General features: G+C 41.8%; 1 protein-coding gene across 4 annotated transcripts in view; it reads left to right on the top strand.

The window, feature by feature from the left end:
* The first annotated feature begins 809 nt into the window (after positions 1-809).
* The window catches only part of CPEB4 (cytoplasmic polyadenylation element binding protein 4), a 56382-nt gene continuing 33805 nt past the window's right edge, over positions 810-23386 (top strand). For all 4 annotated transcript variants that reach the window (XM_084886164.1, XM_084886163.1, XM_084886162.1 and 1 more), the window contains exons 1-2: positions 810-3394; positions 18822-18903. In XM_084886164.1, the coding sequence (XP_084742290.1) occupies positions 2270-3394; positions 18822-18903 (1207 nt within the window). In that variant the 5' untranslated portion in view covers positions 810-2269. The remainder of the gene's footprint in view (positions 3395-18821; positions 18904-23386) is intronic.

Below are 23386 nucleotides of genomic sequence, written 5' to 3'. Positions count from 1 at the left end.
TTTATATATGTGTGTGTGTGTGTGTAAATGTACAAAGGCCTTAAACACCAAACTTAGGCGAGGTAATGGGCAACCGTAGAAGAGATCTGAGCGGGTGAGGGAGGGCCACACCTTTTTTGTTTTGAAAATGCCCCTCTGCTCCAGCGGGTGGTGGGCTGGAAGGGGAAGGACACCGGGGCTCAGCCACTGGCGGCTCCAGCCGCTGTATCTTTGTGCCGGAAAGGCTGCACCAGACCTAAGCCAGGCCGGGGTGGGGTGGGGTGGGGGTTGGGGGTGAAGGGTGAAGGGAGAGTCTGGGACATAAGCAGTTCTAGGCACCACACAGCTGCTGGGAGGACTCCCTCCGGGGCGGAGCTCGGGGCAGCACGTGACGCCTGGGGAGCCATCTTTACTGTGGGCAGTCCTTCCATCCATCCGCGTTTCCAGGGGTCACCGCTTCGATACCCAACACCTTGCCCCTTTTCCGTGGCGCTCAAGGAATCTGTTCTCTTCCCCGCGCCCCTCCACGCTCCTCCTGCCGAGTGGGGCAGGGGAAGATAGGCAGCGGAGGAGGGCTTTGCCCGCCCTAAAGATGGCGACCTGCCGCGCTCGCTCCGGGTGGGGGCGGGGTCGGGGCTGCCGGCCTCACTGGGCGAGGCGCTGACGGAAGGGGCGTCTCTCGCGGTAACTTTTCGACCTTCCTGGGCGGGGCCTATACGTGGAGGGGCGTGGTCAAGCCTCAATTCTGACCGCGGATTGGCCTCTCGGCTGGTGGGCGGGGCTTCCGCAGCACCCGACCCCGCCCTCTGCGAACCGGAAGTGTCTCTCGCTCTTTCCAGCTGGTTGTCATTTCACTCGGCTCGGTCCTCGGGAGAAGGACTCAGCCGCGGCTGCGGGACCCGAGCACCGGGAGGCGGCGGCGGCGGCGGCGGCGCCTGCGGCGACAGCAGAGGAGGAAGGAGAGACGAAGAAGAGCGAGGCGGAGGCCGCCACGACGACAGCGGGCACTGCGGACCGGGGTAAAGCGACGCTGGCGGCTGCGGCGGCGGCGGCGACGACGACGACGACGGCCCAGCAACCGTGAGGAGAAACAAAAGCCTTCTAAATTATAGTTTAAAAAAAAAAAAAAAAAAACCTTGGGGGGGAAAAGAGAGCGCGCACCGGGGGGAAGGCCCGTCTCCTTTGACGACACTAGCGGGGTTTCCTGGCTCTCCTCCCCGCGGAGAATCGAACTGAGGGAACTGAACAAACCGCCCCGGGGTCCCATGAGGGAACCAGACCGCGGAGCCGCCGCGAGGGGAAGAGGCCGAGCCCGCAGGACCGTCCAGGTCGCCCCCGAGCTCCCCGCGCCCCCGGGCCGCCGGCTCGCCCTCCTGCAGTCTCGCTGATCCCTCCCGATCGCGACCCCCGACCGATCGGAGGGAGAAACGGGTGTTTCCAAGCCCATTTCATGGGGGAGAGGAAGCCGGGGGGGAGCCCAAGAACAGCGACCGCAGCGAGACCTGCACCCAGAGCCTCAGGGACAGCCCCCGAGGCCAAAGCTGCACCCCGCCAACGAGCAGGCGCCGGACCCGGAACAGCAGACACCTCCCTGCGGTCACCTCCCCATTAGTCGAAGCTGATTTCCTCTCCCGCAACCAGGAATTCACCGCCCGCCCCAGATACCCTAATATAATCTATCTATCTATATATAAATATATAATATATAATGTTCTTAAATTATTCCTGATTTTTTTTAACCAAGCTGCCAAGAAAAGAACGTATTCTCCCCTCCCCCTTTTGCCCTATTCTAATTTTTATGTGAGTGAATCTAAACTGCTGAGGAAGACCATATGTGATTGTTAAATTATATATATACATATATATATATTTTTACTCCGCACAGTGCTTATTCTTCTACATCCATAGATGCTTGAGAAGCTGTGTTTTTGTCATTCATGTGCATTTTCCTTTGGAAAAACAAAGCGCCTATTTTACTAACCAAAGACTTGATTTTTACCCTCTTCGTTTTTATTCCCTCCTAGAAGGAAGCCCATTTGGATGAGATTTGGGTTGTGTGGTGTTTTTTTTTTAGTGTGATTTTTTTTTTCTTTTCTTCTCAGAGACCAGAATTCCAAATCAGAACTATCTAGGGTGATAAGCTGCAATCTTTGAGCTAGCTATTAATAAGACATTTCAAACAGATATTTTGGGTAGAGGATACAAAGGCGTGAAACATCAGGTTGTCGTGCTTTCATTTTTTATTTTTGGGTTTTTTTTTATTATAAGATTCTGCTCCTAAAAATAATAAATGGGGGATTACGGGTTTGGAGTGCTAGTGCAAAGCAATACTGGGAATAAATCTGCTTTTCCAGTCCGCTTCCACCCGCACCTGCAGCCTCCACACCATCACCAAAATGCCACCCCCAGCCCTGCTGCTTTTATAAATAATAACACAGCTGCCAATGGCAGCAGCGCCGGCTCAGCCTGGCTCTTCCCTGCCCCGGCCGCCCACAACATTCAGGATGAGATCCTGGGGTCCGAAAAAGCTAAAAGTCAGCAACAGGAACAGCAAGACCCCCTGGAAAAGCAGCAGCTCTCCCCCAGCCCCGGCCAGGAGGCTGGAATCCTGCCCGAAGCGGAGAAGGCGAAATCGGAAGAGAGTCAGGGGGACGCTTCTTCCGAAAATGGCAACGGGAAGGAGAAGATCAGAATCGAGTCGCCCGTGTTGGCGAGGTTCGATTACCAAGAAGCTGCGGGGCTCGGCACCTCCGCCCAGCCCCTGACGTCCAGCGACTCGTCCCTGACCGGCTTCAGTAACTGGTCGGCGGCCATCGCGCCCTCCTCCTCCACCATCATCAACGAGGACGCCAGCTTCTTTCACCAGGGAGGGGTCCCCGCGGCCTCGGCGAATAACGGTGCTCTGTTGTTCCAAAATTTCCCCCATCACGTGAGCCCCGGCTTCGGGGGCAGCTTCTCCCCGCAGATCGGGCCGCTGTCCCAGCACCACCCTCACCATCCTCACTTCCAGCACCACCACAGCCAGCATCAGCAGCAGCGGAGGTCGCCCGCCAGCCCCCACCCGCCGCCTTTCACACACAGAAACGCTGCTTTCAACCAGCTGCCGCACTTGGCCAATAACCTGAGCAAGCCCCCCTCGCCCTGGAGCAGCTACCAGAGTCCCTCGCCCACCCCCTCGTCCTCCTGGAGCCCCGGCGGCGGCGGCTACGGCGGCTGGGGGGGCTCCCAGGGCCGCGACCACCGCCGCGGGCTGAACGGAGGGATCACGCCCCTCAACTCCATCTCGCCCCTGAAGAAGAACTTCGCGAGCAACCACATCCAGCTCCAGAAGTACGCGCGCCCCAGCTCTGCCTTTGCTCCCAAGTCCTGGATGGAGGAGAGCTTGAACAGGGCTGACAACATCTTCCCTTTCCCGGTAAGACGGGTCCCGGTCAGATAGAGGAATGAGGAGGCGGCCGGTGGGCAGCCAGCTGAGAGCGTGAATGTGAATTGTCCGGTGCCCATCAGAGGCTTCTAGAATGGGACTTAGCAGCGGTATTTGGGCAGGAGGGGAGTGTAACTTGGAACAAGATATCCAGCTGTTTCTCGGGTACATTTCTCATTGTGATCTTGTTGTATGACTTGGCATCATTCATACCAGGGAGCTGGCTAGTGACGTCATAATTATTAAGTAACACCTTTCTGGCCTGACGGGAGAATCAGGGTGAGTTTTCCCCCTTATTTACATGAAGTGCTTAATGTAAGGACAGCTCTGGCTGTGTGCGGTGACTATAACCCAAGAAATGCCCTTTTCTCCACCGTCAGGTGGCAAGTCACTGAAAACCAGCCCTTAAGTTGTAGTTTTCTCACGCGCACGTTTCACACCTGGAACCTCTCCGAGCCGTGCGTGCGGAGGGAACAGGCTGAACGCATTCATTTCCTTTGAAACCTCGCAGTTTCTGGCCTGCCTAGTGTCCGCGAGGGCTGCTGGGGAAACGCTCCGAGTGTTTTCTTCACGCGCATGTATTTGTGAGTACTTGGACCCGTAGACCTCAGAGAGACTCTTTTATGATGCCCTTCACCCATTTGTTTATTTTCCAATGTTAACACTAGGGGTGTAGCTAATTAAACCGGGCCTAAAAATAGATCCAGGCCAGGATGCTTGTCTCTCTGCCACCAGTGTGTTCTTACTCTGCAAGACTCGCATTGTTTGATGTTTCTGATTTAATGAGCAGCCGGTCTAGCCGATAGATGTGAGATAAGGGGAGTTTCATAGTTAATTGAACATCAGATGCCCCACTAAATTGTATATTTCGGAGGTATGATCATTTATGTGTTCAGGAAATTTATATGAGATAATAAACTAACATTAGTCCTCACAACAACCCCACAAGGTAAGTTCAATTATTATCCCATTTTACAGATGAAAAGATATAACTTTCCTAAGAGCACACAGCTCATAAGAGTACAAACTCTAGGTTAAAAAAACAAGGACTAAAAATATACTGTATACACACATGCTTATACACACACATGTGTTGTAGGTAGAGAATTATATTGGATCTCTTTCTGCACGGGCTAAAACAGATTCCATGAAGAATTACCTGTTTTAATTAGTAGTTTACTTAGTGGCAGGGGAAGTTTGCTAAGAAAACACTGTGTCATTCCAAGGAATGAGATATAACCTCTCTAAGGATTCAGGTGCAATGGTTAGAATGGATCTTAAAATATTTGGTTAAATTTAGTTTTAGATTCTTTAAAAACAATTTTTGGCCTAAGGATCAAAAAGCTCTGTTGGCTTCTGTTTTTAGAAAGAGATTTTACTCAGACCAAAGGGAGCAGTTTCTGTGTTCAGTGGTCAGGTAAAAGGCCCATCTCAGGAAGTCTGGTTTTAAAAAGTTGTTTTTGACATTCCTTTGAACATAAATTTAAGGGAAATTTAATGCAAAGGTAACTGTTATGAGTTACTCATATATTATTTAAAAACATCTAGGTGGCATTTTATATATTTTAACTGGATTAACCTTAGCTCAGAATTGAATGTTGAATACACTATTCTTTTTTATTTTGCTATTATACACTAATAGAATGACCTCTATTCTTTTTATTTTGCTACTATACACTAATAGAATGACCTCAAGGTTTATTTTCCATTCTCAGTTTACTAACTTTGATAAAGGCTCGCTTTGGGAAAAGTAAAAATTTCAGAAAATAAATAAACAACATGTGTGCACATGAATAATATTTTTATGGAGCCAATGGAATGTGTTTAACAAGTGAAGTCTTTTTCATCAGATGGTTTCTATTAAGTTGGTTTCTGAAATAATAAAATAGGCTAGGATTGTTACTAAAATGTATTGTTAGAAACTAACTCATCCCTTGGGATTGTTATCTCTTATGTTGAGGATGGGAAAAAGGAATCAGTATACCTGGCTCAAATATGGTAGAATTAGAAAGTAAATTGCTGATTTCTCCTGACCATCCCCACAATTTTTTGGAGAGATTGGGGAGAGAGTGTGTAAGAGAGCAGGAGAGCAAGCACACATGCGCACACGCATGAGCATGCAGGCTCTAGCATTGGGGTGATTTGAAAGTCACAATAAAAATAAGTGATTTGAAAAAAATCTTTATAACAAATTCCTAATTGGGTTTTGAAAATATCATAAGAAGTTAGTAAACCGACTGCTGTGGTGCTTACTGGAATGAATGTAGTTCTGTGTGCTTGTTTTAACAAGAATTCTTTTGAATTAGTTATTTGGCACAAAAAATAGTTTTGAATTGATATGAATTGGATAAATTTGATATGAAAAAACTTGAAGGGAAATTTATTTGACTGGGAGCCAGGAGATCTATGCTGTGGTCTTGGCCCTGTCAGTCGGTATCATAGCATTGGGGGGGACTCAGTTTCTTTATAAAATGTAGGGGGTGACCTAGGTGATTTCTAACTTCCTTTTGATCCTAAAGCAAAGTAAGCCACTATGGAATTTACCTCCACAATCCACTCTTAAAACAAAACCAAACCACCACTACTCTCTTATTTAAATGTATTTCTTTGAGCACTATTAATTTTAGGAAAGAAATTTTATAGATATTAGTAATTCAGTTTCAATTGCTATACCGTAGGTGTAAGAGAGATCTTAAACTTACCACAGACATTACAGGATAGAGCTGCTTTATAACATTGGTATCCAATCAAAGACCAGCATGGTATTGCTTTTTAAAAGGAAATATAAAATGTAACTAATACTGGACAATGTTTATCAGAATGGTTTTTTATTTGTTTAATGCAGGTTTGAGTACCATATGGTGAATTAAAAGTAGTGGTAACATTTTTAATGAGGTGTTTTTTTGGGGTTTTTTTGTTGTTGTTTTTTCCCCCCATCTTAACCTTCTCTTTTATCCATGTTTATGGAGCAGGAGCACAGATTCCAAATATGTGAATAATCTTCCAAATAACTGATATGCCAAAGCATTGTATTTTGGATATTTTGTATTAAAATTTGTTTCTGAGTTTTGCTTAACTTAAAGTTTTCAGATAACATTCCTCAAGTCCAGTTTTCAGATACAACTAAATTTAACATATGTTTAATAGTGGCTAACGTGTCTGTGATAGTCTAAGTGTCTTACATGTATAAACTCATCTAATACATTCAACAATCATACAAGGTAGAATTATTATTATTGTTACTATTGACACATAAAATTTGGCCCTCACCTATTACACTGCAGTGCCTCTTCCCATAGGCCTGATACCGGTGGGGGCCTGGGGTAGAGTAAGGAAATGCCTCCCAGAAGCATGTAATATGAGAGGAACCTTTTTACAGAGAATAATTGGTACATGCTGCTCTAAAGCTGATTATAGAGAACATTTTAAAAGTAGAAAATAATAGAATATATTTATCAACTTTTAAATGTTAAACTTAGTATTCAAATCAACCCTTTGTCTTTGTTTTTATCACACACTAGAGGCCCGGTGCATGAAATTTGTGCATGGAGGCCTTCCTTCCCCTGGCTGCCGGCACCAGCCTCCCTCTGGCACCAGAGACCCGGGCTTCCGGTTGCCAGGAAGGACATCTGATCTAATTAGCATATTACTCTTTTATTATTATAGATAACTTACAGGCACTGAAATAGGTGCTTTTACATACGTGATCTCACTTCCTATGTGAGATTTCTCAGCCCGTGAGGTCTGGTTTTATTGTCCCAATTTCAAAATGAAGAAACAGGATCCATATTCATGTGACTATAGACATGATTTGACCTTTACATTAATGGGGGGCGGGGACGGGGAATCCCCGCCCACAAGCACATCCTGGAATTCTGATGTCCAAACCAAGTAGTATGCTGGGGCACCGCCAACAATTGTATTTGACTGTAGCATTTCTTTGGGGGGAGGGGGAGTGCCTAGATCATCTGAGGGGAATTGTGTAGTATCTATTCTCATCCTCTCTTACCTCCAGCTCAGTTATGTTCCCATCTCCATTAGCTGAGAACCAGGAGGTGGGCAGAAAAGAAAGGGGGACAAAATCTGTCACAAAGGTTGGTTGGTAGGACTTAGAGATTATTTGCTCTGACTACAGACACAGTCACCACGGATTTGTTTTCTTAACCAGGCAAATCATTCATGTCACTTTAACAGTTCTCCTTGGGTTGTCAGTTTATTGATTCTTAAAATTATAAATGCAATCTTATATTTTAAAACAGAAAGTGTCCTATGTTGCTTCAGTTCTAAAAGTCAAGGTGAATTATTGTCTAAAGTGCAACCTCATTACATTTTTTTTGTTTTTAATATAGTTTTAAGAGGGGTCTTTGCATAGGAAACTTTGATTTTGTATTTATTTATACAAGAAGAGGGAAAAACTAATATTTTCACTGTAAATTCCAGCAAAATTGAGGTACTAGAAGAACTTTTGGAAAAGCCTACCAGGTCTAATTTTATGTCTTCTTGTAGAGAGCTTTTTAACTAGGTGCTATTGCTGTCCTGATGGAATAGAATTTGGGTTGGGTAGAGTTTTTTATTATAATTTGTTGTCTTCAGAGAAGCCATGGAATATGATGAATACATTGTTCCAGCATCTTTCAGGAAAAAACTGTTTATTGTAAGCCTACTGATTGTGTTTTTTTGCAAATTGCAACTAGAAAGATGCTACAATACTTACTTAGAGAGTTTATGCTTTTGAGAATAATCCTTATTGGTGGTCATGAGAAAGAAATGGAAAGGCAGTCTTAACATTCACATATGTCGCCTTTGAATTTTAAAGTCTGAATTTATTTTTCTTGTGACTGTTCTCTATGTTTCTAGAAGGAGGATAAGCTGGATAAGATCCACCATCACGTTTTTCCAGCACTCTGTTATTGTACCTTAGTTTTTTGCCCCATCACAGATAGCATAACGTGTGTAACTTATCTCTCTTTAAGGCAGTGAGCCCATCACTTTAGCATTTATCTTAATTTTTCCTGATAAAACTCATTTTATATTTGATGGTCCAAATAAAATTGTTCTTGCAGAAATTAAGGTATATTTTACCGTGATAAGGTTATAGCGGTATGTAATTTGTTTACTTCAAATTTAGTGTTGATTCTCTCATCATTTTATATTATTAAAATAGAAGTTCTTTCAGGTTTTCAGAAAATTCTTAGTAGATAGAAAGATAAAAGTATTAATCCTATTTTTAATCAGTTTCTGACGGTGAAATTGAATAATTACTGAGGAAGGCTATTTTGTGAATCCAGAAATGTAACAGTGAAGCACAGGCTCGGGGTCCAGCCTTAAGTTGGACTCTAAACTCTTAATTACCTGCGTGACCTTGAGCAAATTGCTGAAATGCAGGAGGACGGCCCTTATCTAGGCAATACCTGACAGTGGAGGCTTACTGTGAAGTCCCTCGATTTTTTTTTTTTTAATTTAAAGCATAGATCTCTAATATTGAATTGAATTATGAAATTAAAGTAATTACAAATGTAGCTTGGGCATCTGTGAATGGTTCAAACAGTTCTTGGTATTGCTTACTTTATTACATAGGTTTTACTTCTCAGAGAGCTCCTTTTGGATAAACTAAATGCAACCCAGAGCAGATTACCTTTAGCAGAATTATTAAACTTATAAATTATTATAATTGTATATTTCCTAAACTCTCATTAGCGTTGGTCACCTATATCTTTCAGTATTTTGAGAGATCTTACCAAATTTGAAACATTTGTATATATTACAGAAAAAAGAGATAGGAAAAGATACCAGAGATTTGAATTGGTATTTTATTAAAATAAAAAATATTTTAGCTTTTATCTTGGAATTTAGTTTTGGTTTTCATATTTTTATTAATTTATTTTTAAAGCACCTGCTATATTGTGGCCTAAACATAGGACTAAATATCTCATAAAATTATTTTGATTTGGTTTATTTAACATATTTTTTATCTGTGCTAATCTTTGAGTGATATTGAACAAACATTTTCCCCATTATAAACAAACCAGAGGCTCGATGTGCAGGATAGGCCTTTGCAGCCACGGAAGGTCATCCATGTTCGGCCATTCGGTCAATTTGCATATTATGCTTTTATTACTATAGATTAGCAACTGGCCCAAACAATTTTCTTTTATTGCCATCCATGAGCTGTTTAAAGTAAACTAACATTCAACTTTAGGTATAACAAAAACAATGTATAAATGGCATTTCTAAATATTTGATTAATGGTCACATTTACAAATATGTACTTGTACAGGCTTCCTTGTACACAGATGTGCTTATTTAAGTTTGGTGGCAAAATGGCACCACCAGAGGCAGACTTGAACCTGTGGGCAGCAGAATGCAGGTCCCATTGCCGGTCAAACACTCCGCCAGCCACTCACAGGTGCTCTCGTGTGTACAAAGTTTAAAGTCTTAAGCTGAACAAGTGCTTTTCATACTGTAGAGTAATTAGATTGGGCAATTTCTGTTGGCTGACTATTTACCGGACATATCCCAATCATAATTCCTCAGTATTATATATTTGAGAGCCATATTTATATTTAAAGATTGCATAATGTCCTTTTAATAATAGTTCTTTCAGTTGTTTTTGAGGATTGCATCAAATGCTGGTCAGTGAAATAGCTGCTCTCTGTAAGAACCTTAGAAAAACAAAGCCCAATATGAGAATGATGCTGCTCAGAAAAATCTAATTATAGTATGGAACTCAGATCTTGGTTCCAAATATGGCTCTGACACTTTCTAGCTGTGTGACTGAGGATCTTTTATTTTCTCATTTCTTTTGTCTGGTTTTCTTGAGGATAAAATGAAATATGTCTCATGTTTAGCTTTAGAAGATTCTGCTGTTATAAGAAAGCAAATCATCAGAAAGATTAATTCAAAATCTTGCAAATAGCACATTTTCTTAAAATGTAAAAAACATTGTATAATGGGCGTGTGGTAAAGAGAGCTTAATTATAAGGGAAAATTTTATAAACTGAACTATAATTTTTAAAAATAAAGTCACTATAGTTAAATAATAATGGGAAGCAGACTAGATGATACCTTCATTGTGAAAAATTTAGTGACCAACTATTTTTCCCCCCTCTGAGTAAAGTTTCCCCCCATGCCTTTTAAATTTCCTATGGAAAAATTTAAGCATATTCCATAGTAGACAAAATAAAGCAAATCCCTGAGTACATGTCACCTGGCTTCACCAATGACCAGCTCCTGGACAGTCCTCTTCCCTCTGACTTCCTACCCCTTTCCCTCCCTTTCATGCTACTTTGACCAAGTTCTCAGGTATTCTATCATTTCATTTATAAATCATTTAGTCTGTGTTTCTAAAAGAGAAGGAGCTTTTTGCCCCTAAAAAACAAAAACAAAAATGTTTTTCTTTAGTTATTTTTAAAAGAAAGATAGGAACTAAAGCAAGGCCCGTATTCCTGTTGCATCTGCTCAGCCTGTTTCACCGCTCAGCCTGGTGCTGACCTTTAAGGAAACCACCTTCAGGGCAGAGAAGGATGCTGGTGGTCACGTGGCATCACCAAAAAAGAGACCCAGCAGGCTCTCCAAAGACCCACCATTTGGGAGGAGCGTGGCCAGTTTTCCTCTCAGCCTTCCCTGAGGCTCAGGTTCTGTGGACTTGTGCAAGGGTCCCCGAAAGGAGACGGAACAGGACAGCACTGAGAGCCTGGTGGCCGGCTCTCTGTCTGTGTGCTCTAAGAGGAGTTTAGAGGTTCGGGGGTCTTTTGCGGGCCTTGGACTGCATCAAACCTTTTCATCTCTTGCTCTCTTTTAACCCACACACGTCTGGTGGTTCCGGAGGCCCCGGGGGATTGCATGGCCCGGCGAGCATCTTCCTCCTCCATACGAAGTGGGAGTCGGGGACCTCTCTCTGTGCCTGAGTGAAGTCGGGGACCTCTCTCTGTGCCTGAGTGAAGTCGGGGACCTCTCTCTGTGCCTGAGTGAAGTCGGGGACCTCTCTCTGTGCCTGAGTGAAGTCGGGGACCTCTCTCTGTGCCTGAGTGAAGTCGGGGACCTCTCTCTGTGCCTGAGTGAAGTCGGGGACCTCTCTCTGTGCCTGAGTGAAGTCGGGGACCTCTCTCTGTGCCTGAGTGAAGTCGGGGACCTCTCTCTGTGCCTGAGTGAAGTCGGGGACCTCTCTCTGTGCCTGAGTGAAGTCGGGGACCTCTCTCTGTGCCTGAGTGCTGGGAAGTGCCTTCCGCTTCGGAGACTCGGGAGAACGGAGGATGGGGGTGGGAGCTGTGAGGACCCAGAGAGGCTGGCACCGGCGCAGGCTGCTTTGTGACACTTGCTGTCAAGGCTCATAACAGAAGAGATGACAGGGGTTACAAGCCCTGCAGGACACGAGCCTCGCTTATGAATACAGGGTGTGCCTGTGTGTTCTCTCTGTGACTGTGGCCCCTGACCAGGCCAGGCAGAGGAGGAGCAGAGGAGCTGAGTGGCCAGAAGGGCGCTCATTGCTTCATTTCTTAGGGAGGAATCTGAGTAGTATTTACCTACTTCCTTTAATGACCTCTTGCCCTGAGTAGCTTATTAGGAAGGATATATCATATACTGATATTCTTGGGTTTATAGATTTTGGATCTCTATGAAAATGGACTACAAGAAGTATCACAGAACAGCTGAATTATTCAGATACAACAATACCGCCTCGACAATGCTCGGTTCAGGCCTCTTACCATTGCACCAGAGAGACGGGGCAGAGGGAATAGTTGCTGAGAGGGCCTATGACTGCTGGGCATTGAGCACAGGTGGTCACAGGCCTGATCTCATTTCTTCTCACCACAACCTCATAAGGAAGGTGCGGTCCTCACTCTCTGACGGAATCAAGCTTTGGAGACGCTGCAGGGTCAGGATCGCTTGTCTAGTAAGAGGTGACTTAGCACAGGTCTGGAATGGATTTTACTTCCCTCCGCCAGGCACGGTGAGAGCAAAGGGGCAGTAGGAAGAGCGGGACTATTGATCCAGGAACTGAGTGATCAAGTCGAGAATGCCAGTCTATTTTTTAATACAGTTAAATGGTGACAAGAAATGTTTACCTCTTTAAGGATTTCTAATGCTCAAATGAGTGTGGTTTCTTTAGAGAAGGTGGAATAAAAAATGTTCTCAGAGGCTTTCTGGAGAGATCTGGTTTGTCAGTTCACATGGGAGCGGGCGGAGCTATTGTTCCAATGAGGGTAATGCATGGAGGACATTCAGTCCTTTGCTCTGTAAGTTCTTGGCCTTTGTTATAAAATGGCCAGAATGAGAAAGGACTGACTAAGGAAGGAATCTGCTTAGAAATGTGAGATGCTACTAAGCGTGCAGGCCAGACTTCACTGCTTACTGCGTGACTTTGAGGACAGTTAGGTACCTTCTCATAGCTTCACTTGCCTAGAATGGGGATGATAATGGTATACCCACCTCATAGGATGGTTGTGAGGAACTGATTTATGTAAATGATACATAACACACATAATATTCGCCACACTGAGCCAGGAGGAACAAGTTAGCCACTTTTATATCGGTGGAGACCATGGCGGTGTACTGTATGTTACACATATGCTACAGTCTGTGGTTATGGGGAGGAGTGGAGCTCACAGTCCGGGGGAGAGAGCCATAGAGAGCTTGTCAGTGTCATGCAGGTGTCAGCATGCTGAGGGAGACACGGGAAAAGGTACCTGTGCCCGCACAAGGATGTGTGGGTCATCTGGAGGTGGAATCTTGGAAGTTGCCCATATGGTCAACTTTTAATTTCTTTATTCTTAATTGATTTTAGAGAGAGGAAAGGAGAGGAGAAAGAGAGAAAGAAACATCCATGTGAGAAAGAAACATCCATTAGTTGCCTCCCACACACACTCTGACCCTGGATTGAACCCACAATCTAGGTGTGTGCCCTGCCACCTTTTGGTGTACAAGACGATACTCCAACCAGTTGAGCCAGGGCCAAACTATCAATGTCCGTGGGCTTAAACATTTAATCCAAGAAGAATATTTACATTTTGGAAAATCTTGGATTAAAACTCTTGTAGGTACCATTAATTATAGGCTTTACTGGCATCTCAAACTTCCTGCTTACTTAGGCACCTTTTTGACACACTGGCATAGACTTTACTTTCAAAACAAAATATTTTCCTTTCCCTTCTTCACCAGGGAAAATTTAAGCCAGAAAGAGAAACTTCCACAGGCCGGTACAGATACATAGCAGTCTGAGAAGTGTCCACAGTGATGTCTGTCTTTATAGGAATAGAATGAGTCAAGAGAGTAGCTGAATTTTGTCTTGCTTCTTTTTTCTTTAATATATATGTGTGTATGTGTGTGTTTATTGATTTTAGAGAGGAAGGGAGAGGAGAGAGAAATAGAAACATCAATGATAAAAAGTCATTGATAAGCTGCCTCCTGTACTAGGGATCAAGCCCACAACTTGGGCATGTGCCCTTGACCAGAATCAAACCTGGGACCCTTCAGTCTGCAAGTTGATGCTCTAGCCACTGAGCAAAACCGGCTAGGGCTGTCTTACTTCTTAATGATATGGCTACATGCAGTTAATTGTATTTTATGTTTTAGACCCAGTCTAGTATGCCAAAACATGTTTACTCAAGTATAACAGAGAGAAGAGTCAGTAATAGAATGGTCATGATGTGGTGGTTGAATTGTTGAAATTGATTGTAATTTTTTTTCAAGTTATGACCAGAGAGAGTGGAACAAAGGGCATTGTTTTGGGTTTTGAGAGCAAAGCACTTCTCTTCACATGGAAACCTTAAAATGGTTTATGTGGAGTCTTTAAGCTCGATTGTGTCATGACTTTTCACCAGGATGTAAGCAACAAATCACACCTCCGAGTACCTAATGAAGTTATCTTGTTCAATGGAATTGCTTACCTCATGGTCCTCAAAGTGTGGTAATCCTTAGCTTCATTTGAAGACTTGTTAGAAATGTGAATTCTTGGACCCTGCCCAGAGCTACTGAGAGATAAACTTGGGGGTAGACCCAGTCATCCATGTTTTGACAAGACCTCCAGATGATTATGATGTTCTTTCAAGGATGAGAAGCACTGGCTTAGATTATCCATCTGAACATTAACAACAACAACAACAAACCCCAAACCACGAATGATGGTTTTGGTTTGTGGCCCTAATGGAATCTAGTTCTTTCTGATAGTGATAGACCACGTGGTGTGTGTGCTTCTTGTGGCTTCTTCTGGAATGTTGTGAAAAGCCACGTCTTGTCATCAGTTACATGCTGATGTGGGTCTTCCTATTTTGCCTGGCAAGACTATTCAGATGTGCAAAATAAAGGGACGGTCCTGCCTGCTCTTTGAAATACTAATTTGTTTTTACAGAAGGTTATTTTTTATCAACTTTGATTTTCAAAGTGACTTGTCTGATTTTTCCTTTAGGAATTACCCTGTGAAGTAGAGATGGGAGAAACTGAAACCAATTAGTTACTGACACGCAGTTCCATATATTAAATAGAACAAGGTTACAAAATAAAATGAGGTCTAAGCATTGTAACCCAGTTTGCTTTGCTGAGCCTTGAAAATAACTGATGCTCTTTTATTTTCATTCATGATTATTAAGCTACATTTTCTATCATCATAAGGCTTAGTTCCTCCTGCAGATTCTGCCTCTACTTTTACCTGATATTGATAAAATTATTAATCACTCTAAGCTTCAGTTTCTTCATTTGTGAAATGGGACAATAACTGAATATGCCTAATTGTATAGGATTCTTGTGAGTAATAAATAAGATTAGACATGTAAAGATTAGAGCTAGATAAATGCTAGCTGCTGATATTATTACTATTACTAGTACTATTACTATTGCTACCACTTCTTCTCCTGTGGTTAGCAGTGGATAACCTAGAGATCCATTTGTGAGGGGTCATTAATTTGTGCACCACATCTGTCTGTCATCTCAACAGGGGAAGATAAGGCTTCTCATTCTCTTCCTATGCTTTGAGTGTTGCTGATATCATTCCAGATTACTCATATATTTTGTTATTTCTTTCAGTTAATGAGTAATATTTGAGTGCCTACTGTTGGTCGGACACTAGCCAGCCCATGCCTGCCCCTTGGACCCTTACAGCAGAAGGTCTCGTTTGTTCAAATGCATGTCTTAATTAGTGTGGTCCTTTGACTGCCATGACCATTACCTCATCCAAGGAAGCACTGCCTACTTTGGAGTGAAACTTGGACTTGACTCCTGATAAACTGCTGAACTATGCAATGTCCTATCTGTGCAGTAGACTATGGATTTTCCTTAGTCTTAGTTTTTATCATTAAAATGTGAATAACAGAACATAAGTTATAAGGAGGTTTGAGGATTAAGACAGTATTAATAAAGTGCCTAGAATAAGGTTGGTACTTAGTAGATGCTCAAGAAAGGGTGGTTCTGCTTTTCCACCTTTTATCCCTGTAGGCTGCCTAGAGAAACTGACAATAGTGAAGCAAATATAGTTGCCAGTGTTCTTTTGTTTCATAATAGATTCTTTGACCTTTTTTTTTGAAATCAAGACATCCCCTTCAATGAATAGTTTTAAGTAGATTTTTTTTTTAAAAAAAATATATTTTATTGATTTTGTACAGAGAGGAAGTGAGAGAGATAGAGAGTTAGAAACATCGATGAGAGAGAGTCATCGATCAGCTGCCTCTTGCACACCCCCCACTGGGGATATGCCCGCAACCAAGGTACATGCCCTTGACCGGAATCGAACCCGGGACCCTTCAGTCCCCAAGCCGACGCTCTATCCATTGAGCCAAACCGGTCTCGGCAGATTTTTAAAGCGTGTTATTTAGCATTAATATGTGATGGGTCCCCAGCTTCCTGTGGGCAGATGTAAATTTTGATTAGTAATTCTCACATTGTGTGGTTCATGCCATAAAATAATTTAAACCGTGACTCTTGGAAAAACACAAGCTAAGGCCATCGGAAAGCTAGAATACAAGTATATTTTGGAGCTAGGAAGGGGATATTTAAGATCCCATTAAACTCTTTCCTTTCTCAGATCAGGGAAGAGATCTAGAGATGAAAGTGCCCGAGTTCACCTGACTCACCGGTGGTGGCGTTGGGGCTTCCTAGTGTCTGAGCTCATGCCCGCAGTGTCTGCTGATGTGCATGTTTTGGTCATCAGCTCATCATCAGCCAAGAAGAGCTGTCATTTAACAAGGCTTCTATTGTATAGCTGTTTACCTTCTGGGAAGTAGATCCTAGAAAATATATCAGTGGTTATAATATTTGGCCCAATTCACAATCATAAAAGGCAAAATCAAAGAATGAGCTGTGGAAATCAGAGCACTCTTGATTTGGCCTTTGGGTTGTTGGTAGGAAAACCATCTTGGTGGAGTTATGATTCCTTAAGTTTATTTATTAGTGTCTGCTCCTCCGCCTGCTGCCTAATTGCAAATATACATTTTAGGTTTGTTTGTTGTTTTTTCATTAGGACTAAAGATTGATAGAAAAGATCAGTTAGAGCAGTGGTTCCCAACCTTCTTTTGGCCACGCCCCACCTAAGCATCTCTAAAATCCTGATGCCCCCCCCCCCCCCGCCCCGCTCCCGTGACATATAATTCTTATTCAAAAAGTGAGCTCCTATTCACGTGGAGGAAGCCTGAAAGGCCATTAACTTGGCCTCTAACAGGCTTCCAAAGGACATGGCATCCATGAAAGAGAAAGATAAAAAAGCGAAAGGACGGTTGAAGTGCTGAAGAGATCACTAAGAAATTGTTTAAAATAATAATGAAAATATGAAGTAATATGAAAAAATAGCAAATAAAGTTTCAAAATGTAATAGAGAACTGAAATGCATAAATATGTCACAATATATATTTATATACTGTATATGAGGCCCCTAAAATCATAGAAATGCAAAAAATTCACTGTTAATAACTCATTCTTGAATTGCGGGGGGCCCCCCCTTAAAAATCACATTGCCCAGGCCCCATGTTGGGAACCCCGGAGTTAGAGGGCGTAAATTAAGGATGACAACCATTACACCCTCTCTGAGAACAGGAAGATTGACAAAATACGTAGCCTTTGAACTCTCGGAATTACCAAAGCATGATAAGAAGTGAAATGTTAGACAAGTAAAGTAGTTTATAATCATTCTAATCGGTCATAAGGTTGGGCTGTGAGGGGCGGAGTTCATATGAGGTTAAGGATGGCAAGGGTATGGCCTGTGCCCTGCTCTCAGTCTGCATCAGCAAACTGCTGCGACTGCTTCCTTCTGAATTCATAGAGCCCAAAACCCTCAGTACATGTGTCTGAAGGTCTCTGAGTTCAAAAATAATGTAAGAGACAATATCACTGAAGAGAAGGTTAAGGAATCCTGCTTTCAAATTCCTTTTTCTATTTATTTATTTATTTATTTATTTATTTATTTATTTATTTATTTATTTATTTATTTATTTATTTATTTTTACAGAGAGGAAGGGAGAGAGAGAGAGAGAGAGCTAGAAACGTCAATGAGAGATAAACATCGACCAGCTGCCTCTTGCACACCCTCTACCAGGGATGTGCCCGCAACCAATGTACATGCCCTTGACTGGAATCAAACCTGGGACCTTTCAGTCCGCAGAGCGACGCTCTATCCACTGAGCCAAACTCGTTTCAGCCAAATTCCTTTTTCTTCTTTCCCGCGCTGGCCGTGGTCTGTGTGTATGTGTACTTACGCTTAAGATGCAATGGAAGTGGGTATCACTGCCTCCTTTCAAAGTTTAATTTGAAAATGTTTCCATCTCCAACCTCTCACTCACCAAGCTAAGCATTAATTTCAGTTATCGCTAGTACTTTTCATCCGGAAGAATGCCAGAGCAGTTGGGTGGCTGTGTGTTTTAGGATTCCTCTCCCACTCTGGAGTGCATTGTGTGAGGCCAGGATTTAGGCCAGCAGTGTTCTCCGTGCCTCTTCTTCCCTCTCATTCCGGTGGCAGAAAATCAAGACTACTCTGCCTCTTGGTGGTCTTGCAGACCTTTGGTGACTATTTTTAAAGCTTTGCTTGTAAGAAAATTAGAACTATTCTGAATACAATGTGTAGAGATGCCACTCCGATCAGTAACTGCTGGAACCAGTTTGGAAAGCTTTGCCATGGTATTGCGATCTTAAGGGAAGAGAAAAATTACAAATTTTATTTTTACGTTCAGTGTTCTTTACAACTTTTTATTGTTTCTTCTTTATTAACAAAAAGTAATGTATCTATTGGAATTACTATTAGACATCAAATCACTCTTTGCTGAGTCCAGGGTACTTAACCTTTGTGTTTTTTATGATTTGTGTTCAAAATAAAATGTAGCAATAATATACATTGCACAGAGAGGAAATAAAATTGCCACTTTTGATCTGTGTCCCATCCTGTGCAGCTTTTTCATAATTAAATGCTTTTTTAAAAAGTGGTTTGTGGCTGTTTGTGTTACAGGATCGCCCCAGGACATTCGACATGCACTCCCTGGAGAGCTCACTCATTGACATAATGAGAGCTGAAAATGATTCGATGAAAGGTACTTTTTAACAATGTAATTATTTGATTTTAATGTAACTATTTGATTTTAATAGTTTAAAATTTAAACTATTAAATGCTATCTACATAATCTAATCAACATGATGGCAAATATTTGGATTCATATTTTGTATCTGGTCAAGTCCATCAATTTTATGTATGTTGGACTTTTTGTTAAATATTTGATAATCACTGACTGTAGGCCCATTATGACATTAATTAAGAGAACTGCCAGAGTACTGATTGCTTAGGGTAGGCAGTTAGCTGAAAAGATGTGGACCGTACCCCTCATTGTTTTATATCTCAGGCAAAAACTGCTCAGTGCCTTAAACCTACGCGTCTGACCCCGTGACAGTGACGAGACACTAGAAAGAGTGCAAACATTGGTAGATTTTTTAGCTTAGTTTCAAATTTTTAAAAATGGCCAGGAGTTTCAAAGTTAAAAGGATGTTTTGTCATTCTTGAAATATTTCCTGTGTATTATGTTAAGGAAAAAATGGTGCTATTCCTACTTGTCTCCATGCTGTTTCTAACTGCCTGTATTATCCTGAATAAGACATGTAAGTTTGAGGAATCCCCAATTTCATCTTTATAGCAAGGGATTTTGAATCACCCTAATAACAAGGACTTTAGAATGGGGAGCTTTAAAAATAATATATAAATACTGGGTCCTATCCCAGTTGATGTAGCCAGGGTTGAGAATGACCAGAGTAGATGTTCCCTAAGGGCACTTCCAGCTCTGATTTTGTGAAAACTATTCCACAAAATAAATTTTTCTGCACAAATATATCTTACTTGAAAGTACTTGTTCTCCCACTTAAATTGTTTGTTCATTTGTTTGTTCGTTCATTCATTCATTTATTCATTCATTCAGTGTTAATGAGCCTGCTTTGTGCCAGACACAGCTTGCACTGACTGAGGTCAGAGGTGGCAAGACAGCCTATTGCTTCAAATGGTGACCAGCCTGGCCCAGTTTTTGGCTGTATTTTTTTTAATTTGGGTTATCATATTACTGATGCAGTAAAACAAAATACTTTTCAACAAATAAAAAATGGTAAATTTTTTAATGAGGAAAGCTTTTTGAAGTCTGGAGAGATGACAAATAATATATATTTTAAAATGCTTCCATCCGATTAGGTCTGTTTGGAATAAGATAATTTGCAAGGTCTTCACTGATGTCCTGTGGTACTCAGCTGTTTCTGAGGAAAGAGGATATCATTCAGAATTGGCCACTTCTTAGCACTTTGACTTTCAATAGTCCTTCAGCCTCTTTGACTTTTCTTCTCATGTTCTCATCAGAAAAATGCAGAGTCTCTAAGGTCCTTTTAGACCAGGAAAAACTACCCTCTGAAAAAGTAGCCAGAGGAGAAACCTGAGTGATGTCTGTGGATCGTACCAATGTCAGTTCCCTGCTTTTGTACTCAAGTGAGGACGTAACCATTAGGCCACAGTGGATGAAGGGTCATGGGATCTCTCTGTTCCACTTTTTGCAACTTGCTGCAAATCTATAATTATTTCAGGATTAAAAATTAAGTCCAGAAAAAGTAGCTAAAGGACGTTTGTTTATTCTTAATGTATTTGATTCCTTCAGCAATTTTTTATTTTTATTTTTATTTTTATTTTTATTATTAATTTATTTATTTTTTGGTGGGAAGAGCCTCTTAGATACTAGATACTAGGGATAATACATTTACACTTCATTTTCATGATAAGTGCCTATTTGTTTATTACAGAAAGCACAGTTTACAAACAGCATCACATATAAGCAGTTTATTTTGATGCTCAAAGAAGTAAGCCTCTAACTATTATTTAGGTTAGATAAAAGAGTTTGAGGGGGCATATGTAACACTGGCAATAATCAATAAATAAAACAAGAGTCTGCGCACATTTTAGTAGCATTAGTGGCTATCAGATAGAGGCAGGACACCTCGGGTTATTTCTTCTCTCTTCTTGTTGACTTTTTGTGTAAAGTTCTGTCTTTATTTTATATTCCCTTTTTAATATCCTCTAACCAATTTTTACCTAAATTAAGTTTCTTTCACTGATTCTGTAGGGGTAATCAAAATTTAAGTCTGATGACAGAAAAAATTAAATTTGATTGGCCTCATCTGGCAGCATAAAGATTTTGGAAAGCTGATCTCTGAGAGGCAGTGTGGCAGAATGGAGTCACATAGATCTAGATCAGGATGGCCAGCCTGCCACCACGGTGTGATGCCGGATCTGTAAAATCCAGCACGCTGCCTTATTCATGGCAGACACTCAATAAACAGTAGCAATTATTACTAACCATCCATAAAGCCTGTTATCATGCTTATCAATGAGAAAGCCAGTTCTGATGTAAGCTGAAGTGCCAAGGGGACTTAAGTGTATTAAATGAACTTTGTGTGTTGTTTCCTTCAAAGAGCAATACAGAATTCACAGAGGAGCTCATGGTCTTAAACCGCCAGGTTATAGTTATGCTTGGCATTTATATCTTTTTAACCAAGATGACGAACTTGATATCACTGTAGCCTATCACTACCAAATGGAATTTTGCTTGGGGAAATACTTTATTTCTCATCAAGCTCTCTTTATTAATTTAGATACCTGTTGGAAAAACTATGTGTGCTTTTCATTGTGGTTCTGCTTGTTTTGTGAGATTTTGTTAAAAGTAAAAATAAAAGTTGAAAATTGTTAAAAATAACACATTGGTCTTGTAAAATAAAATATAAAACCTGACTATCCATTTTGAAAATAACAGAAAACAGGCCTTCATTCTATGAGACTAGTAAAGAATGAAATGCCTCTCAGAAAAAATTCACTTAAAAGAATTAATTTGAGAATTAAAAATGGAACTCCCATGTGACCCAGTGATCCCACTCCTAGAAATATATCCCAAGGAATCAGAAACGCCAATCAGAAAGGATTTATGCACCCCTGTGTTCATAGCAGCACAATTCACCATCGCTAAGATTTGGAAACAGCCTGAGTGCCCATCAGCAGATGAGTGGATTAGAAAACTGTGGCACATCTACACAATGGAGTACTCCGCTGCTGTAAACAAGAAGGAACTCTTACCATTTGCAACAGCAGGGATGGACCTGGAGAGCATTATGCTAAGCGAAATAAGTCAGTTGGAGAAAGATAAATATCACATGATCTCACTCATTTGTGGAATATAATGAACAACATAAACTGATGAACAAAAACCGATCCAGAGATATAGAAGCATCAATCAGACTGTCAAACCTCAGAAGGAAGGCAGGGGAGTGTGGGGATAAGGGGGAGAGATCAACCAAAGGATCTGTATGCATGCATATAAGCCTAACCAATAGACACAGACACCAGGGGGGTGAGGGCATGAGCGGGGGAGGGGGGGATGCAATGGGAAGAAAAGAACACATATGCAATACCTTAGTCAATAAAGAAAAATTTTTTAAGATAAAAAAAGAATTTAATTTGAGAATTGTTTTTAAAAAAGACTTCATATGGAGATAAATTTTATATTTGGTTTTATTTTTTATCTTAAAAATAATTCATAAAATATATTACAGTTGACCTCATTTATTTTTATCTTTCAATTGTGGTTCCTCATAGAAATGCGATTTGTATGTAATGTTTAAATAATACAGCTTTTATTTGGTACAGGAACTACAAGTAGAATGAATCGGTATGGCTCTCTTAAATTAAGAACAAACACAAACGTGCCTTTTCTTTTTTGGGAAAAAAATCTCCTTTAATGGAGTGGGTTTTAAAATTTTTATTTTTGTCATCAACAGATGGCAAAATGTTTAATATACCTAGGAACCTTCAAATATCATTTTTGAGTTTCTTTATGAATGCCTTACTGATTGCAACTGGCTTGTTGAAAGCCTTTTATCTTTTTTAACATTTTAACACATGTGCAAAAGGAGTACCTAGCCTTCATTTCAGAGTTCCTACTGGCTTTTACGGTTTATTTAAAAATAGCCTTTCTAAGAATGGTGGCTCCTATCGTCCTCTCCATGTACAGAGGTTTGGCCCCGGGAGGAAAAGAGTCCTCCCTCTGCCTTATCTCCGTGTCCTGGCTCTGATCGGCGGCCATGCCTGCGTGTTATTTTTATCTCGCCATTATGGATGCCTCCCCCTTAGCCAGTGGCCATCTGCAGGCGCTCCTCCCCGGGGGCGACTGCATTTTCTTCCCTGCACACCCGTCTCACCAGCGAGGAGCCCGCCGCACCGGCCTGCGTGGTGGCCTCCCCGCTGGCAGCCTGTGCAGTCTCCATAGTGTTCGGCTGCCCGAGTGCTCTCTCTAGCTGGACAGAAGGACGTTCCACTGCGGTGGATGTTCGGATGGTTATTTGCGGAATATTGCATCTTGCTGTTATTTGTGTTTTTTTCTCTCGCCTGTGAAATTGGTCCTTATTGTTTAGAGATGGAGCGGCGTGCAGGAGATTAAAACCACATGTGAGCACATCTGTGTTCAGCCTCCTGAAAAAGAGGCTGGACAGTGAAATAAAGATTCA

The sequence above is a fragment of the Pipistrellus hanaki genome, assembly GCF_964339955.1.
Source record: "Pipistrellus hanaki genome assembly, chromosome: 5".
Taxonomy (NCBI): domain Eukaryota; kingdom Metazoa; phylum Chordata; class Mammalia; order Chiroptera; family Vespertilionidae; genus Pipistrellus; species Pipistrellus hanaki.
The sequence above is the reverse complement of the archived record's forward strand: the minus strand, read 5'-3'. Positions and strand labels throughout refer to the sequence as shown.